Source organism: Triturus cristatus, chromosome 1_1 (assembly GCF_964204655.1).
Source record: "Triturus cristatus chromosome 1_1, aTriCri1.1, whole genome shotgun sequence".
Lineage (NCBI taxonomy): Eukaryota > Metazoa > Chordata > Amphibia > Caudata > Salamandridae > Triturus > Triturus cristatus.
Window position 1 is genome coordinate 710,397,341 of NC_140579.1, and position 25,272 is coordinate 710,422,612.

General features: G+C 41.8%; 1 protein-coding gene across 1 annotated transcript in view; it reads right to left on the reverse strand.

The window, feature by feature from the left end:
• The window catches only part of LOC146870938 (testis-specific serine/threonine-protein kinase 4-like), a 441,167-nt gene that overhangs the window by 211,744 nt on the left and 204,151 nt on the right, over positions 1-25,272 (reverse strand). The window contains exon 2 of the mRNA XM_085645320.1: positions 2,119-2,467. Within this exon, the coding sequence (XP_085501446.1) occupies positions 2,119-2,467 (349 nt within the window). The remainder of the gene's footprint in view (positions 1-2,118; positions 2,468-25,272) is intronic.

A 25,272-nucleotide genomic window follows, 5' to 3' on the forward strand; every position in this document is an offset into this window, starting at 1 on the left:
ATTGGAGCAAGTTGCAGTTATATGCCCGGCACGGAAATCCCCCCCCTGCCGAGAGATTGCCCCATCCAAACAGCCACGGATGGATTGAAATACTTGGGTATTTTCATTACAACCGATGCAAAACTCCACTAGGAGCGTAATGTCCTCCCTCCCATGCGGAGATTTAAACGGGACACCATCACCTGGAAGATGCTGCCACTGTCATTACTGGTACGAGCAGCGCTTTTTAAAATGATGACGTTGCCACGTTTCCTTTATGCCCTCCAGAATTACCCAGACTTGGTTCCACCTGCATTCTTCAAAGACATTGAAAGTACCCAGAGAGATTTACTGTGGGACAGTCAACCGCGCATAGCGCTTCACAAGCTAACGCTCGGTTGGTACGACGGGGGCATCGGACTCCCAGACATTAAAAAGTACTACTGGGCTGCACATCTGTCAGCCATAAACCATTGCACTTACCGTGGGGGGACGACCCGGGCTACAGGATGGACAAATGGGTACTCCCAGGTGGCACTTTCACAAGGGTGCTCTATTCTAAGCCCAATTAATATTTACTCACAGGACCCTCAAAATACTCAGTCTAACTCTGGCACACGGTTAATCGTAGCTTAGGATGGGCCAAAAAACTCACGCTTGCCACCCCACTGTGGGATTCTGAGTGCCTGGGTACACTTGGACAGACTAAGGGTTTCGACAAATGGGACCTGATTCGGCTCTCTCGCATTGGAGATCTATGGGGAACACACGGGGTGGTCTCATTCGCCTCCCTCCAACAGACGCACGAGTTAGCAGACTTGGAATATTTTAGGTATGTGCAAGTCAGACACTCCCTCCAGTCTAACATCCCAAGGGGTCCTCTCCTCTCGAGGATATGCTGCTGGATGGGTACTTGCCAGACAAAGTCATCTCCCTCACATATAAAAAGCTCATACATAACACTCCGGACCCCTTAATATCTTTAAGGGAGAAATGGGTGCGGGATGGTCTAGAGTTGGACGACGAGGAATGGCAGGAGGCACTGTCCTCCCCTAAGGAAGTTGCTATTTCATCTAGGTTGAGGCTCGACCAATTAAACATTTTACATCGAACCTATCTCTCTGGCCCTAGGCTGGTGTGGATGGGTAGGGTTGAAGAAGGGTTTTGTAGACGACAATGTGGTTCAGAGGGCTCCTTTATGCATGTTTGGGAATGTGCGCACATACAAAACTACTGGAGAAAAGTACATGAAGATATGAGTACAGTCTGAGGAGTGGTAATCCGACCCGAAGCCAAGAGATGCCTCCTTAACGTCTGGGAGCCCACGGACCTTACCACCAAGGGCAAACTCTGGGCGACCCTTGGCCAGATGATCGCAAAACGGAACATTGCCCGTCTGTAGAGAGCGGTGGCACCACCAACGCTGAGTGCCTGGAAGGCGGATATGGACTGGTGTATGATACAGGAGAAAACGGTATATGTAGCACGTGGCTGTCCTCAAAAATGGATAACAATCTGGACTAAGTGGAACACTTATCGTGGAAATATATGTGAACCCCCAATTGTCCCTGCCCTAGACGAACCGTTATCGCCTTGATATGTATGATAAGTGACCCGTACATCCCACCATGGGCACCCTCATATACTATGTAATTGCTCGACTCTGAAGTGTGTGTAAGTGCTACAACTAATGAATAACTGTAAGCGTTGACCGAACCCTTCCTTTCTTGTTTCAATAAAAACAGTTAATTTAAAAAAATTAAAAAAAATTTATTGCAGTCCCATTCCAGTAATAGAGGTGGTATCTCGAAAGTCTGTCTGTATGGCAGACCTATCTTGGTTGGTGGACACCATTAACTTTCGGATCTATATGTATGGTATTTGTGGGTAATAAGTGGCAACCTTGCCTTTAATGTCTGACAATAGAGACTCATTGGGAAAACAATATCTCCATTGTCTCTTTTGCAGGAAACCCATCTCTGTGGAAAAGCCTTTGCTCACAATTGGTCTACAAAAGGTACTCTGTCTTCATTGATGGAAACCTTATCTCAGGCATATTTGTGCAAATGAGGTGCATACTCATAGGTGATTGTATTGTATTTTAACATTTGTATAGCTGTGGTTCCTGATCAGACTTACCTTGCAATCATCTGAGATGTCACTCTTGTCTGAAAAGTGCACTTGGTCCTGCATGGCACTCAAGAGCCGTCTCAGGTTGGTATCATCGAAAGGCATGGTGGCTGTCACGAAGGCATACAGGATTACCCCCATGCTCCAGACATCTGACAGGAAGGGATTGTAGGGCTGACCCATCAGGATCTCAGGGCAAGCATATGCGTAGCTTCCACAGTGGGTTTGGCAGAGGTTTGCCTGACTGTATATGTTGGGATTCCCTTCGGAGGGCATCATGGCCACCTTGGCAAACCCAAAGTCTGATATCTTGATGTTCTCTTTCTTGTCCAACAGAAGATTTTCAAGCTTCAGGTCTCTGTTGCAAGAAAACAGAGGAGAGATACTTTAGATTCAGATTATACTTTAAGTTATGGGACCTTGATTGCTGGTGCCATCCACCCTAATGTATTCCACAGAACTTGAATGCTAAAAACCATCTAAATAACCTCTTTACAGTTGCTAATATTTTCCCAGGAGGATATCATGAATTTTCATAGCGGTACACTTAATGCCAACAAACACCAGAGAAGTTCCACTTGGCATCAGGAAGTATTGAAAGCATGTGTGTAATAATGAAATGTCTAATGCTAGAGAACTCCATTGATCACTCTCATATACCCTAATCGCCCACAGAAGATTTTAATGGCACTGCGCATCAACATGCTGCAACTGGTTCATGTATGACTATTTAACGATGTATGCACCAGATTCTGTAAGTCAGTTGAAGCTGTCATAACCTTGAGGCATGACAACTGTGGATTTGGGGAATAACCAACACTCTTTGTAGGACCTCCTTGTTTTATGAGAGCTGGGAAAGTGTGTACTTTAGCAGCAAAATGTGGATTTTGACAAAAATGCAGGTCTGTACTCAATATTTAAAGACTGTGGGCAAACTCCACAACATTTGGAATTTGAAAGACCGTTCTAATTTTCATTTTCAAGAACAAACCATGATGTTGTACAACAATATCATCCATCTTTACACTGCTGTTTCTGAAATTTGCAACCTCTATAAATTGGAGCAGGCCATATAGGGTCATTATGGGCCCAGGTTTCAATAAGTGAATTTCTTTAGTTCCAAGAAATAATTCTTACAGATATACAATAATTAAAACAAGACAACTTACACATTCTATAACATTTTTAAAAATGATGAAAATGTACAAAGATTAAGACCTTTATATCCCATTCATACAGTGTAGAAATTCCCAGTAATACGTGCAGTATGTGATAAATAAAAACAAATGCAAAACATCTGACTCAAATACATTTTTTTTCAGGTTTAACAGTTCAGTAAAATGATCTTGCCTGTTTAAGCCTAATATAATTTCCGATTACAATTGCGATATCAAGGTTCTTCATAGTACATAAAGTGACTTGTGCACCATTACGTCCTCTAATCCCATACTTCTTTAACACTTGATAAAGGGCCTTTTGTTCTCTCACCCATAAAAAGTGGACAATCTAATAAGAGATGTACTGCTGAATATTTCAATTCGAACTCACGCAGACAGCAGCCAAGGTTTTTAGCAACTTTTCTTCTGAAGCCTACAGTTCTCCAATTAGGGTCAACTCCAATTTTAAGATTGTACCCCTTACACTTCTGTCTGGTATGCTATAAATATGGGGAAACGTCTTAGGGTCTCCAAGACTGCTTACTGTCAGTGCTACGTACTCCATCTTTCAAAGCATTTTTTAATTTTTTAAACAGCATGCTAAAATAAAATGTTAAAATATAGATTCCTAGTTCTGAATTTGCGTGGGATTTGTGAATGAAACTGAAAGATTTAGCACATTGCGCCAGTAAATCCTGCAAAATGTGGGTAGAAAGTTGTTTGGCTACTTGGACAGATAGTACAAAAAAGAAAATCCAAGGCACATGAACAAGCAAGTAGAGACCAGGGGCCAAATTTACGAAAGGATTGTGTTGCCCTTGTGTCACGCAAGGTGGCACAAGAGCAATCAAATCCTTAAGTCAGATTTACCAAGCCACACACAGCCAGCCTGTGTGGCCCTGCATGGTTTGGTAAATACAGAGTAACACAAGGCAGCGCAAGTCCACAGTGTTATTTGTGTGGAGAGTGGGTGTTTCCATGCATCCACCCATGCTTTTTGATACATTCCTAGATTTACTAAGAGTAGTAAACCTGTGTCAAAATTGTACACCTTCCTGACAGAGAAGCAAAAAGTAGAAATATCTTTATTTCTCCTTGGTGTTTCCTCTTTCTACGTGTGCTGCATTCTACAACACATTTAGTAAGAGGATAAAGCCTCTAAGGATTGTGTTTTTTGCTGGAAGGTGTCCTTTCCCGCCCCCAAAAAAACTCCTGTAATGCAGGCACCCTTGCACCATGGTGTAAGGGTACCTGCTAGGTGCTAGGCAGCATGTAGTGCACCTGCGCAGTGAGAGCATGGATGTACCATATCTTTGTAGATATGGCACATTCCTGCCCTCTCCATTTGACACAGAGCGGCAAGTTTTCTTGCTGCGTTGCACTGCGTCAAATGATAGTAAATCTTGCCCCAGGAGATAAAGCCCAATACCTGAATAATTGCCTGGATCCTCACAATTATTGGTAATTGTACTTATATAGTGCTTACTACCTCTGATGAGACGCTGAAGCTCTTTTCAGCAAGTGGCATGCTACTCCGGAACCCAAAGGTGGAATAGTGGTGGATGAGACAGCGAGCCTGTTAGTTGGTAGATCCAAAAGTGTTTTTAAACTGAGATTATGAAAGATTCCTAATCCAAGCACTTATCAAGAGCCAACAAATCGGCGCCCTAAAGCGCTTTGGGAATAGGCTTACCAACAGCAATCTTCCTAATAGGTTCAAATGTATAGCCCCCAAAATTGTCAGTCATCTTTTCTAGTATGTTTACTGATTACAGCACTAGGAATCCTCTATTTGCAATGTGCTTATCCCATATTAGATGATAGGCAAATGTGAGTCCAAGATATTTATACTCACTAACCTGCTCCAGGAGAATACTATTTAAATCCCATGTATATTTTGTCAGGTATTCTGAGAAAATCAGGGTCCTCGTTTTTTCCACATTTGCTGTGAGTTTACTGAGTGTGGACTAGAAGTGCTGGGACTATAGTATTCTTCGAAGGCCTACTGAGGTATAATCCATTATAGCAAGATCATCTGCATACATGAGAGAACTAATGTAGTGTTCCAATTCTAGGTAAGAAAAAGTTGGTATTTCTCAAGGAACTTGGCAGATCTGAAATTAACATTCTAATAAGAAGGGGGCTAATTCAGACAGTACACCTGTACCATTTAGATATATGTGAATTCAATCATTTGAATTCGTTCTTTTGATCATGGATAATAATTCCGATGGTATGCCCCATCAACGCAATTTCTCCCACAGGATGCCTCAATCGACATGCTCAAAGAGAGCCTGGAACTCGACAAAACAGCAACAAAGTTTATCAACCTTTCCTGCCCATAGGGTAAAACAGTGGTCAATTGTTGAATGATTTTGTCTGAAACCCCCCTGCTCTGTTGGAATAATGTCTGCTCCAAATGGCAATTCCTAAAGCTGTTTCAGTAAGGTTTGGGCGTAGATCTTAGAGGATATGCCCAAGAGCAATATCAATCTATAATTTGCAGGATCGGAAATGGGGTCCTTCTTGTAGATTGGCTTTATGACTGCCCTCCTCCATGATTGATTCAGGGTATAATGTTTAGTGATGCAAGTGCTTCGCCTTGCTTCGGAGCAACGTACCCACCAGCCTCAGCTGGAAACGTTCTAAGTTACTTATTCAGTTTCAACAATTTCATAACAATGTGGTTAAATCATAATTAACATATATAAACTTCGCTCTATTAATTTTGCACAGTGATTGATTTAATCAAAATATACATTTCACAGCGATGTTTACATAGTATACAGGTATCAGAATTTTAATATGATCTGATTCGCCCAATGCATTTCGGGCCTTTAGCGGCCCTTCGTCAGGGGCTTCTCTGCAAATGAAAAAAATACAATCATAATAACGTCCGTGTACAGGAGAGCTACATATACAAGCAATACATATTTAAAAACTCCACATAATTTTTTACATAGAAAAAATGTCCTTGTATCAAAGAGAAAAGGTTTGTGATAAGAATGATCCACGGTAAAAACCAGTCACCCTGTGTGGTGAAAAAATCGTGCAAAACAAACTAAACAGAATACCTGATTATCTGGTACTCTCCCTGGCTGCAAAAAGGTAAAACAACTTCCGTAACTAAACAAACTTCCTCCTTGAATAAAAGATAATGAACGGACAGCCGTCCCTCAATTAAACTGACCTGCAAAATGAACCTGATCCTCGTGAACACTCCTTCACCGGATCAACTGTGGGAAAAGCGTATACAAAAAAAATGCTTACTAACAAGGCTTAACTTGCTTCTCTGCGTGCCTACACCACTCATACGTATCCGTCTAAACTAAACAACGGTGACCCTCACCTTTACTGAGAAAACATCTTGGCTTCTCGTGACCTCCAGGTAAACAGCTAACCGAGCTCTTCAAAGCCGTGCTTAATCATCTGATCGGCGTCTACCTTATACGGACCTATTCTAATCGACAAAGAAATAGGACTATGAATCTCTACTGCAAATACGGGCCGCCATTTTCGAATGGGAATCAGTTGCTATAATCCTAATAGATAAATACAGCCACGACTTTCAATGAGAAACGTGATCCCATAAAAAAGTGAACGAACGAAAATGTGAAAATAATGTGCAAAATTAAATAGAAAGGAGAGGAGAAAATTCGGAATATACCTCTAAAAAAAGATAGAAACTAAAACAGTTTAAGGACATTCATAATATAGACGTCTGTATGTCTCCTGTAGCTTGCCAAAGCATCGTTTTACAAAAAACATCCTAAATCAACTTTTTCATTAATCCCATGGGGATCTTGTGTATTCAACCTCCTGATCCAAAATATTTCTCTTTGTAAAAGAGATTTAGATAGGTTCCTACCCGGGACTGGGACCATTTTATCTATAATTTGAAATTTCAGTTGGGAAATGGAATGTTTGCACCTATTCCAATGTGCCGCTAAACTACTCTTTTGGTTGTTATTACGAATAGTGCTTTTATGTTCAGAGATTCGAGTTTTTATTTTTCTCTCTGTTTTCCCTATGTAAAGAAGTCCACACGGACATTTAATAGCATAGATGACGTTGGTTGAATCACAAGTAGAACTGTGATGTAGTTTGATGGTTTCCCCCGTGGTGGGGTGGTCTACTATGTCGCCTGCTATTACGTTGTTGCAATGTACGCAATTGGCACATCTTTGCGTGCCTTTAAATTCCAAGGTGGTGGTCTTGAATGAAGTAGATAAAATTTCTTTGATGTTCTTTGATCTCTTGTATGCAAATAAAGGTTTCTCTTTGAAAAGGTCTTTAAAATCCTCTTCGTTTTGTAGCATATCCCATCTATTCAAGATGATTTGTTTGATTTGTTTGGAACTTGTGGAGTACTTAGAAACAAAAACTTGTCTAGTGGAACATTTCTTAGGTGCTTGTTGTAGTAAACTTTCTCTTGACATTTGTTGTGTCTTGTTGATAGCTTCGTTCAAAATTTCCTCAGGATATCCTTTGGATAAATACTTTTTCTTCATGTACTCCGTGTTAGTTTGACATGTTTGTTCTGATGAACATATCCTTTTAGCGCGTAGAAATTGTGAAAAAGGAAGATTTTTCAATAAATTCTGTGGATGGAAGCTTGTGAATCTCAAAGTGTTGTTCTTATCAGTTGGTTTATGATGTATTTCTGTTTGAATGGTACCATCCTTGATTTTTATCGATACATCCAAAAAGGATAATGAGTGTTTACTGATGGTGTTAGTGAATTGTATATGTTCATTTTTTTGATTGAGTTCCGATATCTTTTGTCCAACATTTCAGGACTGTTTTTCCAGATTAAAAAGATGTCGTCTATATATCTCACGTACATGAGAACATTATCCGTCCATTCACTATCTGAGTAGATGTACTGGTCTTCAAAATGGGCCATGTAGGTATTCGCGTATGCGGGCGCCCCCGCAAAACCCATAGATGTGCCTTTGAGTTGTAGGTAGTATAGATCGTTCCACTCAAAGTAGCTATGATGTAAACAGAAATGCAACATTTCCAGTACAAAGATTTTGTCTGCTTTCAAGGTGGTTTGTTTCAATAATGCCCATTCTACAGCTTCCATCCCTCCGGAATGAGGGATGGAAGTGTATAACGATTTCACATCCAAAGTACATAATAAGCTTTCATGAGTGATCTGAACCCTTTGTAGTTTTTGTAAAAATTGGGTGGTATCTTTGATGTAAGAATTCCAATCCTGAACAAAAGGTTGTAAAAAACAGTCGATGTATTTACCAATGGGTTCAAAAATGGTCCCGCACCCGGTGACTATGGGTCTAAATGGCGGATTGAAAAGATCTTTATGAATTTTTGGCAGCATGTATAATCCAGGTGTACTTGGATTCTCTTGAGTTAAGAATAATCTTGTGTTGTCAGTAATCCATCCCATTTCTTTAGCTTTGGTTAAAATGGTGTTGAGTGTAACTGTGAGTTGGTTAATGGGATCTCCGTCTAAAAGGAGATACGTACTTGAATCAGAGATATGTTCCATGACTTTTTGATGATAAAATGTTTGGTCCATGATAACAATGGCTCCTCCTTTATCCGCCTTTTTAATGTTTATGGCATTGTCATTGGCGATGTTTTTAAGAATGGATTGGTCAGATTTGGTAAGATTGTTCCTGATTTGCTTTTTGGTATTCATCTTAAACAAATCTTTTTTCACCAAATTTTCAAACGCATCCAGGATTTTGTGAGATATGGGTGCTTGAAACGTTGATTTTCTTCTGAACTCTTCTAGTTCCTTTTCGGGAGGTGAACCCTCTACCGTTACAAACGTTGAAAAAAAGTATTTCAGTCTCAAGACTCGCATAAACTTAAATAACGTGATCTCGTTTTCCAATTGGTTGGTATGATATGTGGGAACGAATCCTAATCCTTTATTCAGAGTCCTAATCTGATGGTTTGAAAATTGTTTGGAAGAGATATTGACGATTAGGTTATTTTCTGGCTCCTCAATGTTGGTTTTGACCTTTCTTTTGCTTCTCCTTGTTTTCCTGGCGTTTTTCCTGGAGGTAAACTGCTGTCCGTGACCTGGGTTGAAAAAGAACTTGATGTAGAAGCTTGACTCTCAGTTGTTCCTGCTCGTTCTGCCGGTGTTGTTTCACGGGACTTGTCTACATTCGGTGGTGGTCTGTTGATGTTAGTGTCAGTATCTGTTGCCAGACTCTCTTCTGAGGAAACGTTCGGATTTTTCTTAAAAAATACTCTCCTTTGGGCATACACTTCCGCCCATGTATAGACCTCGTTAAGTTTATAATCCAAGGTGTCCCTCTTGTACTTTCTCAATTTCCCCTCTTGTATTTCCTTGGAATAATTCTCTAGTTTCTTATTCATGTCTTCCAAGACTTTATGCCAATCTTCTGAATCCATTCTCGCTTCTATATCTGTTTGTATTGTTTTAATCTCTTCCGTGATTTCTTGGATGATGACAGCCAATTCTTCAACTAGTAGTAGTATTAAATCCAATGAACACTTGTTTAATACAGCATACCATCGATCCATAAAGTCTTTCTTTAAATGGAACCTGAAAAGCATAGGCTTAATGGATAATCTTAGACCTCTGGGTATTCTTTTGGCACGATGGTATTGCACAAGCGTGGAGGCATGAAGACGTTGGTTTAATTGGCGTTTTGTGAGGAATTCTAATTGTTTCAATTGTTGCTGTAGAGTGTTCCCCTGTACGTCGAACGTTTTTACTTCTTGAATTAAAGAATACATTTCGGTTGCTTGTTCATTTGTAAATGCCAGAACGTTGGCGCGATTATCAGTTAAACCACTGATTGTATCAAAAGACATTTTAAGGCAGGTGCTCTTTCTGATTCAGGGTATAAACCTGATACTAACACCCATTTTAAATAAAATACTAAGGATAGGAGCCCACCTTGAGGGAGACGTAGGCTTCATAGAAGATGATGACTGGGTAGAGGCCCTCCAAAGCCCTTGAGAAATAGCCATATAAGATAATTTCCGCCTCATACAATTATGTATATTACACAGATCCTACTACTCCAGGGGTCACATGCATCAAGCTAGGCATTTACAATTCCTTAATAGCGATTATTAAGGGATCGCTACTAAGGAATCACAATTGCCTATGCATGTAGGTTTTGCAAAAATATTTGCAATTCCTACACATTCCTTAACTGCGAGTTGCAAATTGGGATTAGCAATTAAAGAATGTCTTCCCATTTATTCCTATTGGCCTTAGCCCATTAGAATAAATGGGAAGCCATTCGTAATTTGCGATTACCAAATATGTAATCGCAAAGTGTGAATGCAATTTCAAGGGTGATAGGGGGCCAAAAGGCCACCCTGTTTCACCCCTGAAATTAGCATTTGTGCACATGTGGCGCACACACATGCCCTAAGGGCATGTGTGTGCACCTCATAGCAATTAGAAAAATTCACTTTTTAGCATTTTCTCAAGGAATTGCAAATTACCACCAACTTGAAGTTGGTGTTAATTTGCGATTCCTTAAATGCAAAGTCGCAATCTTAGATTGCTTCTTGCATTGCATTTAAGGAATCACAAATTGCGATTCCTTAAATGCACTTGCAAAATAGGTAATCGCAAATTTTGCGATTACCTATTTTGCGAATCGGTTTTGGCTTGATGCATCGTAAAGGGCAAAATACCAGTCACAAACGGGCCTCTTCTGCGAATCGGCAAATTTGCGACTGGTATTTTGCTTGATGCACATGGCCACAGATCCCTCCTGCACCCTTTGGGTCGTTATGACTCCGGCCTCTGCACCAGGGGTTGTGGTGTGGTTGGCTCCTTCGTCCACATCCTCAGGGATTGTCCAGTGATCCAACAGTATTGGAGGGGAGTCACACAGATAATGGCCACAGTCACTGACTTGCAGACCCTCTTGAGGCTAGATAGCTGATGCTATGCACAGCGGGGAAGGAAAAAAGGAAACATGGCCCCGGTATCTAAAAATATGGTTGATGTTGGCAGTAGGAGTAGCAAAACAAAATATCGCAAAAAACAAGGGGGTCAAGTGGACCCCTGAATATCCGGGACTGGATGAAGGATCTGGACGGGTTTCAACTAGCAGAACGTGAGATTTATTAGAGTTGGGACTGCCCTCGAAAGTAAGAAAAGATTTGGGGTAAATGGAGCCAATATAGAAAGAACTAGGGACCTGTCAGAGGACTTGTGGGAGGGCGGGAGGAAGGTAGCTTTGATGTAGATCGTATTCCTTTCAGTTCCACTATGCCTACACTTTTATCCAAGTGATACATCAGTTAATGTTGTCATTATTTGAAACTGCTATGGTTTGAATTCCCTCCACACTGGATCGTCATGCTATTATTCACAATTGTAAACATTGATTAATTTCTACTGAGCAACTGCTCAATATAAAGATTAAATGAAAAATACAAAAGGATAGCAGACCACCTATGGAGATCGTCCTTAAACACTACAGACGGCAGATTGTCTGCTCCCCTCACACATGATGACTTCACATTACTAATTATTTCAGAAACTGTCTGTACAACTTGGGCCAACATTAGCAGATGTTAAAAAAAATGGATCCGCAACTGGATCGGTATCAGTTGATCTATCAGTGTGATAGAACTGTACAGTAAATTCAGCTCATTGGATTTCAGTCACATGGGCTTTCAAATTAGCTGGTGAAAGTACCATTTCACTATTATCCAGTCTCTAAAAGTGTTTGGAATTATTTTTAGATAAAGACTCCAGCATATTTTTCTATAAAATATTATAGAATTAGTTGCAAACGTCACGGCAGGAAGGAAGGGGTTATTCCTTTGACCTTTCCTCTTTGTGGTGATTTACCTTCTTAAAGTTATCAACGCCCTGAAGAAGTCCTCTAGTAGGACGAAACGCGTCGGCTGTGGCTGTATCACTGTGAAAATCTGATGTCAATGACTACGTTTAAAAAAAAAGAAAATTGGAATAAAAAGAAAGTTTGAATAATACTTGTATTGTATATAGAATATACTTCTATACTTTCACATTTTGCAACTAATGTGTGGTGCACCTGTGCTTGTGTTTTACATTGTTATGATCCCATGAGGATTTGCATTGTGATGGTGGGTGCATTTCAGTGTGCACACAAACCCCAAGAAGAATAGAGGGGTGAGAATATTAGAGGGATAGTAGGTCAGGTGCTGTAGCTTTGAGGGTTCCACTGTTAGATTTTTTGGTTTAAATATTATAGAGTTATCTTTTTTTATCGCTTAGCACAAGTATATATTTATTTCCCAGACCTCCAAACTATCTAACCACAATTTCATCCCCACCCTTTTTCAATAATCTAAGCATTTTATTAACATCCTTTCTGACTATTCTGCACTCTTCTTCAAACCACCTCCTAATGGAATCTTTTTTACCGCCCATTTCCCTGGATGAAGTTTTGTGAATAACTTGCAAAATGGTCTATACTTGTATCAATGAGTTGGATCTCTGTATTTTCGTGGCTCTCTTATCTATCAGGTTGTTATCTATTTTAAACAGTGTGACTTCTTTAAGGCTTTCATCTGTAATGTTCACCCTTATCCTATGATTGTAGGTTACTTCACTATCGAGGCAAGGATTATCTCTATTAATGTATCGACCATGTAGTACTATCTCCATTGTCAAGTGATCTTTCTACCCTAAGTCAATCACTTTGAAGTCCTCAATGGGCTGAAATTGCTCAAGACATGTAAAAACATAGGGGCATATTAACAAGGTGGCGCTATAAAATTATCGCCGCTTTTGCGGCCTTTTGCGGCCGATAATTTTATTGCCTTATCAGCAAAGACACGCTATCGCGTGTTTTGCTGACTTAGCGCCCGTTTCCAGCATGCCTAACTTTGCATCGCTAATGAGATGCAAAGTAGGTGTGGTTGTGAAACCAACCAGGGAAAATATCGCGAAGGCAGCTTCGCGATATTAACAAGGAAGGGTAGCGATTATTTAAATCGCGTTAAGTATGCCTTAACGCAGGAATTTAACGTCTGTTAAATTCCTGACTAAGGCATACTTAACATGGGGGTGGATTCTGTGGCTGAGACCACAGGTCCTATCATCTAGGATATCGCCGTTTTCCACTATGGAAAACTGCGATATCCACACTATCTCTGGAATTTTTATCGCCTCAGCGATGAGCGTTGTTGATAACGCGCTAACCGGGCGATAAATTCCAGAGATAGCCGGCGATAAATATGAAAGCGCTAAGCGCGCTTTGCGATATTTATCGCCGGCCCTTGGTAATATGCCCCATAGTCTATCTGGAATCTGGACTCTCATTCCTGAATGTCGCAGAGGCTGGTAAATTACCTCTAAATGCCCATTTGCTGACTTAGCGCCCGTTTCCAGCACGCCTAACTTTGCATCGCTAATGAGATGCAAAGTAGGTGTGGCTGTGAAACCAACCAGGGAAAATATCGCGAAGGCAGCTTCGCGATATTAACAAGGAAGGGTAGCGATTATTTAAATCGCGTTAAGTATGCCTTAACGCAGGAATTTAACGTCTGTTAAATTCCTGACTAAGGCATACTTAACATGGGGGTTGATTCTGTGGCTAAGACCACAGGCCCTATCATCTAGGATATCGCCGTTTTCCACTATGGAAAACTGCGATATCCACACTATCTCTGGACTTATTATCGCCTCGGCGATGAGCGTTGTTGATAACGCGCTAACCGGGCGATAAATTCCAGAGATAGCCGGCGATAAATATGAAAGCGCTAAGCGCGCTTTGCGATAGTTATCGCCGGCCCTTGTTAATATACCCCATAGTCTATCTGGAATCTTGACTCTCATGCCTGAATGTCGCAGAGGCTGGTCAATTACCTCTGAATGCCCATTTTGATTAGTAAGGTTATGTTGAACTAGAATTGAAACGACCCTGTTACTCAAGAGAAATACCCATTTTGATGAGTAACTGTTTGTATCTTACAACAATCAATTTGCTCTTCAAAATTATCATCAATACTAGTAATAGACATTTTTAAACTAAAATTACTAACAACCAGGTCAAAGGAAAGCAGCATCACAGAATGGATACATTGTTATCTCGTTTTTCCAATTCTTCTTCAAACATTACAATTTAGGAGAACATGGATATTTAAAATGACCAGTTAACAGTTTTTGCTCCCCCCAATTTTTCTTCACCTTTATTTGTAATTTTTTCATTAAACAAAGACCATATATAACAACAGCAGTGTGCAGTTCAAAGTTCATGATCATTAATACCACTTACATCAGTATAACATATATTCAGCTGTAAAAATAATGAGTTCATTTAAAGTGCTGTCATCAGATTGCTCCTCAAAAGATAATACTGAACATGCCAACAGCCAATTGCACTTTGTCTCTATTAGATCCACTTTTTACCCCGAAGAAAACTGATATTAGACTTGATTGCCCACCTAATGAATGACCAGATTCTGACAGAGTAGTACTCTTTGAAATACAAGCAAAACCTTCTACTGACTGGCAGTCCCGCAACCAGGTTTGTTGGAGAATCAATATTGAATAATCCCTCAGAATTAATTTAAGAATCGATGATAATGAAAGACTATAGAATCCATGTATGTTCTAAACTAAGATCTTAGGGGAAGCAGTATGCCTATTTTCCTACCAGAAGTTGATCCTTCCATTTTCAAATCTCTGCAAATTTTTGTATTCAGAATTAAATCTATCCTGTGAAGGCGCTTGGTAACTATCATATTCACTAATACCATTAAACAAGTAATTTTTAACTGACAGTTATTATTCAATTAATTGAATCCCCAGGTTCATGGCATTCATTAGACTGATTTCGGGACATCCTGCATCAATTAACTCCTAGATGACAGAGTTTGACTTGTGTAGAGGACAACCCTCCATGATTTTGGATAAAGTAAGTTTCTGGGGCACTCACATCCTTCTTTAGTTTTGCTACAGAGCTCATGGCCCTCACAACGCTCTTTAACAAGGAGAAACAAGCCTGCCTTTTTAGTAGTAGTAGTCTATTTCGATCATTTGATGATCATTCACATAAGAAAACAAAACACTTCACATCATACAATAAAAACATAAGCAAAAAAGTATCAGAGAATAATGTAATTAAAAACACATCATACAAACAACAGAATTTTAGTCTTGGTTAAAAAGAAAAAACTGGGAAGATTTAATCAGACTACAGTTCAATCAAGTTAACCTCTTGCACAGTCGCAAAAAATTATATAAATTCCATAAGGGAAAAGCACCTGTTTTGTGGAAAAATATTTTTACAGATAAAGGCCCCTCCTTCCAACAAGTGATCAGCGTGTTTTCCTGATTGACAGATATATGTTTAAACCTAATGCGCCAAGCATATAAAAGGTATCTTGGTATTGTAAACACTAACCATTTGGTAGTGTCAGATCTGAGTATACGTATGGCAGTAGCTGATCTTTTGAAGGACAGAAGGAGGCATACAGAGGTTATCCACCTTTTTCTAATGCATGCGTAAAAATGGCAAATTAACATAAGATGTTCAATTGATTCTGCACTTAAATTACACAGGGGGCACAGTGGGGTTACAGATCCATTTTTCTATTTGCTTATGGTGGCATTCAGTGGTGAAACACCAACCCTGAATTGTAAGTAAAGTACACATGCATGAGGAGGTTCAATTTCTTCTAAAAAAACTGGAAGCAATTTTTAAAATCAAGGAATCTGTCAGTTAAAGTGCATGATGCAGATTTGTTAAAAAGAACAATATCAGTATAATCCCAAAATCAGTTTTTTAAAAGAGGGAGCACTTTGACGGTCTTGTATTTAGGGTTCTCTCACAGTGCCCCAGACCCTAATTTATGCAACCACTGCTTAACTTCCTTAAATCAGCACAGTCGCTCAACTTGTTTATCTAGGGTGAATAGATAGTCTACTACTTCCCTGACCATGATCTGGGTGTTACTGGTCCACAGTCTTACACAGAATACTAGGACCTTCAAAACTGCAATGAGAGAGATGGGCTTTAGCCCTAAGTCGAGACGTACCAGGAGCAGTGCCGTATTTGTAGGTAAGTTTAGGATTGATCGTAAAAATTTGTCTCAGATGCTCCATACCCCACAGTTCGGTGCCATACAGGGCAGCTCCCAACCCTCTCGCCCTATGGATTTCGATTGAAGGGGAGATTGGGCGGAAAACAGATCGCTTAAATTTCTTTGCAATTGTGCTATCTACATGGTGGAGTGTATGAGGGCTCATTTTAATCTGGGGCTACTATGTCAGGTTACTAGTTAACCTAACTCCCAAATAGTCAAAAACCTGGAGCAGTTGATTTCAAGACTCAGATTATTGCATGCTGCCATGAACCTGTTTAATACATTATGAATGTCCATTGGGGTTTTGAGATAAGCAGCGTATCATCTGCAAAGAGAAGGGACAGGATTCAGCACTTTACAATGTATCACAAAGCAATATCCAAAGCAGTGAGCACACAAAAGGATGTTCAGATTCCAGTTGTTTTTCTTTTTTTGTTCAAAGTTGTTCTTTATTAAATTTTTATAAAAATTCAAAAGACCATAGCCGATGCGTTTCGTCTCACACTGAGACTTCTTCAGGGCTCATTTGAGTCACAAATTCGCTTTCAAGGATGATGAGTATTTCAACAGATTGTCATAGTTGCAAGGTTCAGAAGAGATTTATATAGAACTCGTTTCCATTGTTACGGCTTGGTGGCCGGCTGCGTGTGCGTATGTCTGTTTCTCAGCTAGGAGGATTTGTCTGCCTGCTAGTTTGGGAGGATCCCTCCACAATCATATAAATCATTGATGAGCCCATTCATATATAGAGTGAACTGGGTTGGGGCCTGTACACAGCCTTGTCACACCCCTTTCGTTATGCTTCCCTCTTGGTTAAATCACCTCCAGTGCTCCATCTAACTTGGGCATAATTTTCTTGCTGCAATTGGATTATGAGTCATAACAAACCACTAGGCAGCCCCATGTCCCTAAGGGCAGTCCAAAGTTTAGCACGATTTATGGAGTCAAAAGCCGATTTAAGGTCCACAAACACAACATACAGGTGCCCCTTATTAATCGTAACTTCCTTCTATATAAGCAGGAGGAAGCGAAACACCTGGTCCAGGGTGCTTGTGGATGCTCTAAAGCATGCTTGCAGGTGGGACAAAATGTTATTTCCCTCTATCAAAGATTGCAAGTGGGTCAGGATTAATTTACAAAAACCTTTGTGTGCGGTGTCTATGAGGCTAATCGGTCTGTAGTTGGATGGATCCCCTTTTTCCCCTTTCTTAAAGATGGGGATTATTTTGGCGCCCTTCCATGTCCCTGGGATATCCCTCCTCGTACAATGGCATTAAAAACTGAGTGCAATAAAGGGCCCCATATATTTGTTTCAGAGTGATAGAGATCTCCTCGAATTCTATCTAGACCTGGGGCTTTCCTGGGTGGCATCGTACTAATTGCAGTCATAGTCTCTTCCAGGGTGAAACTACCTGGATTCCCTACTACTAGCTCAGAAGGGGAGGGCATCCCATCCTTGATACAGTCATTGTCAGACTCCCTGTCAGCTCCAGTATATAGTTTTTGGAATTTATCTTCCCAGACATGGTGCTGGATGAAGAAGTCCTCCTCTTTAACCAGATTTACTGACCCCTTAGCAAGTAGATACCAGATTAACTGGCAATCCTTCAACCTTAATGCCTCTACTTGGGTACGCCATTTCTCTTCCTCACAGTTTCTTTTAGCCTCAGCCTACGATTTACGGTAGTCTGTCCTTCCCTCTACAATATCTCCACTAATTCCGTTCTTTACTGTAGATATTAACTCTGTTCTAGCTTGTCTACAGGCCTCATTATACCATGGTGCGTCACTCCACCTGTTTATGTTAATTATGCGCCGTTTACAAAAGTGGCGTTTTATACTTGTTAGTAGAGTAGCTAGTCATGATACTTGCAACATTAGGGGAGGAATCTCCCTGAGTGGTGAGGGTTTGTGCTACCTCTATATAAATGTCAGATAGTGTCTTTGCATCTGAGACCACTTGGGGCTATGTGATCCTCCTTTTATTGTTTGAGGTGACCACGGGGGCCGACGCTGGGCCGGTGTAATTAGTTAAAAAAGACCACCGACTAGACCCATGACAAGTGCGTTATGATCGCGGTCCTGTCTATCTATGATGGCCATGTCATACACTTTAGACCATAGGTCTAAATCAACCAAAATGTAATCTATCCTACTCTGCGCATTCACCCTTTTATAAGTAAAAGTTGCGTCCTGGTCCAAGTGCGTCTGCCCATTACAGGCACGAACACGAAGGACAATACTTGTTGGCTGACCTTTGTACATCTTTTGATATGGGGTATCTGCAATCTTTGTATGCCTCTAGCCGGCTCTTCCTCCTGAACAATATCCTGCACATAGTCCATGGCTTCATAAGTAACATTAAAATTCCCAGCAACTATGAGGTAATGCGCCCTTCTGGAGCTCTTAAGGAAGTTGGATAACGTTGAGAATGTGTTTGAGAGCTTGTGCTGGCTACTAAAACGATTATAAATATTAATTAGTTTTATTTCAAACTTCCCAAGTCAAGGCCCAAAATATCAGGTGAACCAATTTCGAGCCTATGTATTTTACAAGCCACACTTATCTTAATCCAAATCAATAGGCCGCCAGCTGGTCTACCTGCTGGGGATGGTCTGGCTGGAACACAGTAGGTAGTATACCCCACCCTATGAGTTCAGTTGCCCAAGTTTCCTGGAACAGGCAAATGTGGCATCCGTCTACCAACTTACCCAAATTTGGGTCAGCCAGTTTGGACCTTAGCCCAGCGACGTTCCACAAAAGGATTTTTACTTGTTGCTCACCACTTGGGCTTTCTTATATATGGTATCCAGCCGATGCCTTATCTCTCCCCGAGGATGTATGCAGCCCATATTGGCATGGTTGGGGGGGACTAAACTGTGCTGCCGGTTAATGGTCGAATTGGTATAAGGTGGACTAGTCCTCTGTGAGCCTCTAGAAAGATCTGGGTCAGGGAACATCTCATTATCCACAGTGGCCGACTCGAGTCAGTCGAGATTATCTAGTTCAGCAAGAGCTTGGTACCTATTGCTACTTGTTAGACGGAAAAGATCTCTGTCCTACTGAAGGATCGAAATTGGCCGGCCACTAATTGGTCTATGTACGCGGATATGGGTAAGATGTCTATGAAAATAGCCCAGGGGCAAAATACCAATCCCCTGGTTTGAGCCCTGCCAGCGTAGGTCCTCCCCTCTTTTAATCAGTTCTTCTGCGAGAATTGGGAATCTATAATTTATCACCACACGGTAACCAACTGTAGATTTGTGTGAAGGACCTACCCATCCTACTCTTCTCACGAATAGAATGTCGTGATAGCTGAGATTTGTAAACTAAGTGTAACATGATGGCCAGTGGCAAACTTTATTTTTCACTTGGGAGGTTGACTATTTTTTGTTTTCAGGAAGATGGGTGACATTTGTTAATACTGCCACATATGGGCAGCACTCTGGGGGAAGATCCAGGATTTCCTGGTTTGAAATGGTTTGTGCACTAATGTCTACTAAATTAGTAAGCACTCCACTAGATCTATTTCTTTTTGGGAGGGACAGACCTCCTTATCCCTATCCCTATGCCTCATATCACCTCTAGGACACCCTCCTGCTGTTTGAAAATTACTCAAATATTGGACCGGCAGTTAAGTCGGGCCCCCCAATGTCATAACCTCTAATGCAAGAAGGGGCTGGTAGAGAAGGCTGTGCAGCAGTACTTTGAGTTTTTCTTTTTTGGGTGTTTAACCCGGTTTCCCGCCGCTCACCCATTATTGCTTGACTATCTCAAGTTCTAATATTGGTAATAGATTGCTGCAGGGCGAGTACAGTGGCCTCTAATTTACCAAGTCTATCTAAGATTGGAGATAGGGTATTGGACAATACACACTCAAATCTATTCACCATTTTGTCCATATAAAGGTTTAACTGTATTGCGAGGTCAGGGGGCAAAGTCACAGGGTTGGATATGTTAGTAGGCGGAGGTGGATTAATAATTGCCCCCCTCAGCTGGTGTATGTCCAGAGTTTTCTTTCTCGCTCTGGTGCTTGTTCCTTTAGTTGGTACCACGTGTTTCACTTTCTTCTTCCTTTTGGAGGGGGCCCAGTAGTTTTAACAGGTGATTGATGGGGTAAGATATGAACAAGAATAGGACTCAGATGCCATTTCGGCCCCCAGTGGGTTGTCAGGAACGGTGTCTCCAGTGCCATTGCATTGATTGAGATCTGAGTGTGTTGCAAAGGGCTCCCCCGTGTCCAGTGATAAGCGGCCTTCAACCAGAGTAATTTCATTGTCTAAGGCTCTTTCTTGCAGCACGTACTAAAAAAGAGTCAAGAATAGTGCCTTGGTGATACTTGGGTGGGTCCTCTTTATCGCCTGTTAGTTCCCTTTTTGCCATTTTAGAACAAGTTGATGATGATTCAGAGAATTAAAAGTTGATGGGGATAAATTGCTAAGCACTTACTAATTTTTAGATGTTGAAGAAAACTGGAAGCAAGAGTGGTGGCCCAGCCCGAACTCAGACGGTCACGCCGGCGTGCGTTCCATGCTGCAGGAGCACAGCAAATGCCTTTAAGGCATCGGGAACGCTGGCCCCACATCCCGCACAGTAACGATCGCTGGGGGACTGAGTTCCACCCCAGCTGGCCACGAAGACAGAGCGCAGGCAAGTTTACGGCCTCCACCGGCTTTGCAGAGTTCTTTCCCGCGCTGTGGGAGCACAGCAAATGCCTTTAAGGTGTCAGGAGAGCTGGCCTGCCTCCCGCGCAGTAACGATCCCTGGGGGACCGAGTCCTACTCCAGGCCGACCAAGAAGACAGAGCGCAGGCAAGTTTACGGCCTCCAACGGCCTTGCAGAGTTCTTGTTACTATAAACACTACCCTGCAACTAAACTTGAACTGTGGACTTAACTTGCCACAGATCGATCGGGGTTTTGAAGAGCGAGGCTGCGGAGGGCAGGCCCAGATCTCCCGCGTATCAGCACCAGTCTGTGTGAGCAAGACCTCTAGCTGACTAGACTTTGATGCTTCAAGTCCACTGTATCGCCTTGGACTCATGGGCAGGGCACCTCTTCTCTTTTGGAAGAAGAGAGGAGAGTTATGCAGCTGACCTGCATCAAAGGCGGATTATATCACTGCCCTCTGCCAGAGGACCAATGGAGAACATTAAGCGGTGGCTCTTTCACACAATACTGTGAACAGCAGATAAGCATGACAGAAATTCGTAGTGACCAAATCCATGATTACTACGACTACAACAAAAGTGAATTCAGACCATTTTACCACACTAAACCCCACAATACATAAGTCCGATGAACAAATCTCCTTCAATACTGAAACCGACTTAAATGTAGCTAAGAGTCTAGAATGACATAAGGGACCTAGCTTTAAATTCCTGTTTAACATATTTTGTGCAGAAAATACAGCGTCTTGTGAATTTCTTCTTCCCACCCTCTTTTCAAATAATAATTTCCCTCCGTTTGTAGATCACAGGGGTGAGAAGCTTCTTGAAGGCAGGTGTCATTTTCAATTTTGCCTGCCTTGGTATTTTGCAGATGCTTTTCCAACCATTTTTGAAACACAGCCTTCACTTTCTACCTCACCTGTCTTGCTAGCTTCCCCCTCCTGATCTTTTCCAGGAAGAATAACTACTTTCTGGGAGACCTGAGTTTTGTATCCACCTTTTCTCTAAGTGGAGGGCAGGGGAAGCTACCCTCCTCCTTACTGAATTTTGGACTAACCTAAATCACGTAGGAACCCTTTTTAAACATATGTTCTCCATGTTTATAAATCAACCTGGAACAGCGAGATATAAAGGTGTTTGATGAGATCGAACCAATCTCTACAACCTCACTTTTTCCCAGCTCACTCTCTTCCTTAATTACAACACCTACTTTTAAATTTCAGATTAGTACACACTGAATGCCTTCCAATAGTTGAATCTGCTTAGCATTTTGTGAGTTTGCTAACACTAAGGCTTTAAACATCTTCTAGAAAGTAGTCTTCTTCAGTCAGAGCAGATTTAACATTGGAAAATCAGGAAAGATCTCAACGGAGTTGAAAGGTGAAAAGCCTATGCCTGATGTTTCGCGTTGAGATGCATCATCAACATCTACTCCACAATGGGACGTAAAATTGAAAAGATTTGGACTCTCTCTTTCCAGACCTACATCTAGTAAAGTTCCAGCCATTCGAGCTATTACCTGGGTGAGAATGAAAGCTGTGGGGCTCAAGCCCCACCCTCACGGTTACCTCTGATGTTTTGGCTAATATTGTTCTGCGAGCATTTTCCACACTCAAAAACAGTATTGTCAATCACCTGGGAGACGGAAACAGTCATGGTCAGAATAAGAATCAGAGTCCAGATTTTCTGCTACTTGTATAACTGGTGACTGATCACAAATCAAATCCATAACTGCAGGAGTTTGCAAAGTTGATGAGACAAATCCCCGTCAGCAGAATTCATTTTGGGGGGCATACACACTGCAACCTCTGCAGCACTGTCAGAGTTAGTACTATGCTGAAATTTAGGATTAGGATTTGGATTCACACTAATTTTGTAGTAGACCTTTCAAAGACTCTGCAGAATTAACATGTTTTCTCACCCAATTACGAAGTGAAGTTTACATAACAGATTTACTCTTCTTTTCAAGTGACTTTCCTGATAGCCTCCTTGTTCTTTTTTCCTCTCTGTGTCTCCGTCAGCACTGAATTTCCTCTAACCCGCTCTGCCCTCTAAGTAATGTCCAGGGGCTCCCAGGCCTGAGAAAGTCATCTGAATCAAACAGTCCCACAGAGTCATCAGTTCAAGATTTCAAAGGGAGCTGGTTGACATGACTGGACAATCTGTAGAACTTCGACATTTTCCCATTCCTTGCTTTCCAAAAAGTTGCCCACTTTGGTCTCTTTTACGCCACAGGCCTCAAGTTCTCTGCTTACATAATTTCCTTAATTTGCTTCAAAATTCTTGAAGGGCCAACCAAGGTCCAACCAATCTAACTAGCAGCATCTCTGTTTTATACGCTGTTTGTATACTGATCAGCAAGTATCACATAGCCAGATGATAACATTAATACCCTCAAGAGGAGGGTTTGTAGTTGATTTTAAAGGATAGTAGTGGCCTGAACTAATCACAACCTCACTCTCCAGTTCAACTCTGCTCCAGCTCTTTTCTACCCCTCATGACCTTCACCCCACCACACCCATCACCGCCATTAGCTACCGAGACACCGACCGTGCCCAGTGCACTGAACCTCTACTTTAGTACCTCAATCCTCAAGCCAAGCAGAGGGAGACTGGAAAGAGCTAGGTTCCTGTAATAGGGAAGGTGGGGCAGGCAGGGCAAGCAGGGCAAGCAGGGCAAGCAGGCAGGCAGTCAAGCAGGTGGGAAGGCAGTCAAGCAGGTGGGCAGGCGGGACAGGCGTAAAGTGGCAGGCAAGCAAGCAGCATGTTAAGAGCTCCGGAATCACCAGCCAATCCTCAGTCGCCAAAGAAAACGGTCAATGCTCTATAGTAACTTAATAAATTGACAGTTGTCAGGACAACAAAAAAACAGCAAGACAGAAGGATCGTTGGGAAACATTGCAAATATTGTCTTACTGTTAGTAACCGCTGGACAGCTCTTGGTACCCACTTGGTAACTGCTTAGTAACCACTTCTGTTGTTTCACTCACGACCCAGTTCATTCAAGACACAGGCAAAGTACAAGCCGACATGACAGGTATGCAGGTAAACAGGCAGATGACAGGAAGATGGTAAACAGTGCAGACTTCAGCGAAGACCAGTTTCTCACCAAGTAGTCACTGCGTTCTTCCCCCAGGGGCCTCTAGGCACCTCCTGGTCCAAGCTCCTCTCCGCACCACTTCAGCTGGACTTGTGCGACCTATGCAGCATGCAGCCCGAGCTTCCTGAGCTCCAAACGCCTGACCTAGTTACCTGGGCTCCAGTCTGCCTGAGACCAGGGAACCCCTTTCCTGGAATTCCCACACCCCCTCTAGGCTAGGTTAGAGGGACACTTAGGCACCTTGAGAAGCCTCTCTTGTCTCCTAAGGCTGTGTTGTGCCTGTTCCTGTGCATGCACGTCCTCTTCATGCTGGCTGGAGTCTCATTTGCATCTCCTCCTCCCCTCTGGTGTCCTCCTGCTCCTCTTGCATTTCCTCCTCTTCTCACCTAGGTTTGTTTGTGGGTCTAATGCAGGCACCCTCCCATAGTTTTACATTTTTGAGTCCTTCATTTAATAAGCGGATTAAAAAAGAGTTTAGCTTTGATGGGGCATCAACCCATTACAGCAGCTATTCTTTTAGAGGGGGATGGGTGGAATTATGTGTACCGAAAGGTGTTATTTTGTATTCAAAGAGCAATGCAGTCTCAGAATGCTTTTTATAGCTGTGACAGTAACATAGGTCATGGAGATAACAGGGAGTTCTGAAGAGGGGTTACACAGGATATAAGCTCATGGATACTAACTTGCCTTGTTGGATTGCATGTCAGACTGTTCAATATCAGATTCATACAATTAAACATAGGATTTATACTGAAACAAGGAGAGGTAATCCATGTGAATGAGGTTTATTGATTTGGATAATGACTTGGCTTGCTTGAGGAGAGGAATTTTACCAAGAAAGATTAAGTGAGGATGCGCTCAGAGAGAATTACGACTGGGTGTTTTTCGTCATTGTTAGACACGGGTAGCGTGGTGCAGAGCGGGCGGGCTAAACTCCGGAGGAAATGTGTAAAGCATCCACGCAGCACACACAGGCGACACACAAGGTACACTACAAAAAGAGACCACACACCAGGTTGCATGAAAAATAACTTGTGTATTATAAAACACATTAAAATGCAGAACACAGGTGCATATCTTCCGGGCCAGCCGGCACCGGGTAACCATTCACAAAGAGGACTATTTACAGGGCAGGGCCAATCGGGCCACTGCCGGAACCATCATGAGTCCAATGAGAATA